Source organism: Haemaphysalis longicornis, unplaced genomic scaffold, assembly GCF_048455015.1.
Source record: "Haemaphysalis longicornis isolate Haplotype H1 unplaced genomic scaffold, Haemaphysalis longicornis Haplotype H1 scaffold_9, whole genome shotgun sequence".
NCBI lineage: Eukaryota > Metazoa > Arthropoda > Arachnida > Ixodida > Ixodidae > Haemaphysalis > Haemaphysalis longicornis.
The window spans coordinates 57415514-57419162 of NW_027526460.1; the positions used below are offsets into that span (position 1 = coordinate 57415514).

The following is a 3649-nucleotide window of genomic DNA, read 5'->3' on the forward strand; positions in this document are numbered from 1 at the left end:
AAATAACCGAGTGCTTATGTTGAAAAGTAACACAGCTCTGTTCTGCTCAATTTTGAAAAAAACGCAAGGTTCATTTCGCTCAGCCTCCGAGCTAGCCATTATGCACACATTAAATTTCATGTTGCAACAGACATCTAGGAGCAGCCGTCACCTGGTAGGATTTTCTTGCAGCCGGACACACGCCTGCCCACATCGAACAGGGCTCTCCAGGCGTGGTAATCGCCCAGAGTGTCTGGCGAGCAATGGGAGTGAGAGAGGAAGAGAACATCCAACAGGGGCTGCCTTTATTGGTGGTCACGCACTTTCAAACAATAAACTCGGCAAACTCAACAACAGCATAAATAGGGAGCAATAAGTTAAACTGGCTGCCTGCCAATGGGAGAGGGGGGGAAAAACAAGGGTGAGAACGGGAAGGCACAAGGCTAATAATGAAAGTGGACTAGCTTCTGCATTTTGTACAGAGTGCAGGAACTGTGCTCGCTTCGTGGTGTTGGCAACAAGGGTGGTCCTCACAGCACTGGCCCGACTGCGGCAGGGATGGAGTTGACACGGGAAATGACTGGGGCATCCCTGCCCGTCTTGCGACCTCGCGCGCAGCCTTGCCTGGTGAACGCGTGCCTTTGGATGGATAGAAGACAAAAGTACGAGGTGTTTCTGAACTGTGCGGCACATGCCGGCATGCAAATGCCGCGGGCATGGATAAAGCCTGTCGCTTCTCTGGAACAACGACGGAGCGTCGTGTGTGTGCTGTGAGAGTGGCACATTTCAATGAGTTCACTCGAAACACGCTCCGCTCCTCGCTTCGGTGGTCGTGCTGGCGGTACTCTCCTCGGCACTCTGTACGCGATGCATCGACTGCGACATCAGGCGTAGCCGTTGGGTTCACCCGAGCGGAGGCGCCAGGGACACTGCGACCAGGGGGGCGGGCCCAGCATCCGCTGCCGGCCAAAATGTACCGAGATGCTGACGGGGTGCAGAGGGCTGGGGCTGTCGTCTATGCACGCAAACGCGGGTCCGACCAGGGTGGGGTCGAGGGTCACGGGAATGTAGAATGCCCCGCGTGGGTGCAGGGCAAAGGCGGCCACGCCGGGGGGTGCGGGGCTGCCGGGGGGCGCCTCGGGGGGAAGCTCGGGGGGCGGAGCTGACACGGTGAGCCTAGTGGGGCTCGGGGCGGGCGCCAGTGGTCCCTGGGTGTGTGAGTGGCGCCGCTCCTCGGCCGGTGTGGAGCTCCGGTCGAGGCCACCACTGCCCCACTGGGCATCCTTGTGGAAGCGGTCCTTGATGTCGTTCTTGAACTTGTACGTCTCCTCACTGCTGGGCGCCGGGGTCACGGGTGCGGGCTTGGTGAGCAGGTAGTCAGACCGCCGCATCACCTCCTGCACGCTCAGACCCGGGTTCTGCAGCATCTCCCGCAGTTGGCTCACCGAGGAGCACGAGGACGAGGATGAGCACGAGTTTTCCGGGTGTGGAGTGGCCGGCTCCTGCTTGGGTTGCCGGTCGGCATTGTTCGTTTGTAGCCGCTCGAGTAGGGGCTCTGGCTCGGTGGGCGTGTCCTCGTCAGACAGCATCAGACCCGACGGGAAGCACGGTCCTGCAAGAAAACATGCGGTCAGTAATGCTGGCTCTCGAGATATTAAAAATTTCCTCGCAGCTCCTTGAGAACTGACTCGTGTGCTAACTGTGAAAGAAAAATTGAACATGGCGCACCAACGAATGGCAGGGGTGTCGTACTGCAAGTAGAGAAAAACCATCGAAATGAAAGCAAATTTATTGCCTACGTTTAATGTGTCTGCGTTTATTTTCACCGTGGTTCGCACATACTGAGCTAGGGCTGTCGTTAGTACTGAGAGCTATGCATAGTTTGCAAGTGACATAAGCAGTGTCACCGCTGGACCTCACTCAGCTTTCCATGCAGAGGTGAAGTCGTAAGCAGCAGATAAGATAAGACGGTAGTTGCAGGCAGTGGTCATTGTGCCTCGGGTGCCCAGCCTAGCCGCCCCTGCGTGTCTATTGTTTGCTACTTCCAAACGTTGCCGCTTATCTTTAAGGCCCAGCGGGCAACCACGGGACCGCTGCTCTAGGGACCGCTGTTTCTACCGGCAGTAATCTTTCCGCATGCCAGCCAGCAGCGGAGAGAGGGAGCGCTTCCTCTCGCGCCGAGACCACCGAGTTGCTCCTCACCAGCGCCCGAGATCTTGTCGAAGTGCTTCTGCAGGTGCGCGACTAGCCGCAGGCACATGTCGTCCCCCGCGCCGTCCAGGTCGACGAGGAAGCGCGCCGTCTCCGAGAGGCACTCCTGGAAGCCGAGCCGGTACTGGAGCTGGTGGTCCGTGTCCACCCGCTGGGCCACCTCGCAGGTGGCTGCAGGGGAAAGCGTCCGTGCTGCACAGGGGAGGCCGGCTCAAGGGGGGGCACGCATGCGCACTTACTGGGGTCCTTGCAGGAGTGGGCCTGCAGGTGCCGCAGGTGTTTGATGGCCATCTCTATGATCTCTGTCTTCTCAATGCGGCCTCTACCCTGCAAACGGGGAGACCAAGGGGGTGAAGGCCGGACGACCGCTGCCGGGGAGGAGGAGGACGGCCCACATGCGGCGCTCGCTCGGTGCCTTGGCGGCCAGCTGTGCAGGTGCCTTTTTTTGCGGGGGGGCTACAGGACGACATTTACGCGGCCTAGCGGCGCAGTGGCCGAGGAGACGGCGCTGCACCTGTGCTGCTCCGAGGACGGCACGCACACAGACACAGCTGCTGCAGCTACGGGGAGGGACTGCTCGCGAACGGCACACGAAGCGACAAGCACATCTGGGCGGGCCAACGCGCGAGAGGGCGCTCCATGTGGGCTGCGAGGAGCGGCGGTGCTACCTTCTTGAGGTAGACGGCTGGAATGAGCCGGCTCAGGTCGGCCAGGCAGTTGTTCATGCGGTCGCGGCGCCGCTTCTCGATGATCCGGTGCGACATGGGGTCCTGCATGGCGCGGCGGCGCGGGGCCGATTAGCGGGGCCGGCGCCCCGGGCCGAGAGCCGGCCCGAGCGCACGTGCGACCCGGAATAGAGGCGGCCCCCTATTTTCGGGGCGCGCCCCATTCCGAGCCCGCGGTGTCGGGTTTCGGCCACGTGAGCGGCGGCGGCGGCGCGCGACCTTGGGCGGTCCGCCGCCGCCGCGGGCCGAATCGATCGCACCGTCCCGGAAGAAGCGCCAAGGCGAGCCGGCCGCCGGCCGAGGGGCGCCGAGGGCCTCGCGCGAGCCGCCACGTGACGGCGCCAAGTCACGTGCGACGGCCTTCGGCGCGGCGGCAGCGGCGTCCTTGGCGCGACCGGGCGGCGGTAAACAAGTGGAGGAAGTAGTAAGAGAATGCCCAGCAGCAGGGCGCGGCTGTGGTCCGCAGCACTACTCACTCTGCCGAAGCGGTGGTGCCCCTCGATCCCAGTCCAAGCGGCGGGCTCCTGGGCGGGGGCGTCCGCAGCTTGGACTGCAATCCCGGGCACCACGTCTCCCGCAGAGGCTCGTCCAGGCCCTCCTGCTGGGCACACTCACCCGGGCGGCCTTCTTGCGACCGAGCTCCTCCGAGTCCTCCAGCATGTCCACCGAGGACGCCGCCGCCACCGGAGGAGGGCCCGCCCGGCGACGCTCCAGGGCGCAGAAGTTGAGGCTCC

At 62.8% G+C, this 3649-nt stretch overlaps 1 protein-coding gene across 2 annotated transcripts; it reads right to left on the bottom strand.

The window, feature by feature from the left end:
* Positions 1-267: 267 nt before the first annotated feature.
* Positions 268-3649, bottom strand: Hey (Hairy/E(spl)-related with YRPW motif; the record flags this gene model as incomplete). 2 transcript variants are annotated; one of them, XM_077684221.1, is given in 5 exon segments in its annotated part: positions 268-1591; positions 2182-2361; positions 2430-2517; positions 2859-2960; positions 3531-3649. In XM_077684221.1, coding segments are annotated over 5 exon segments (1217 nt in total), but the record flags the coding sequence as incomplete, so codon positions are not given.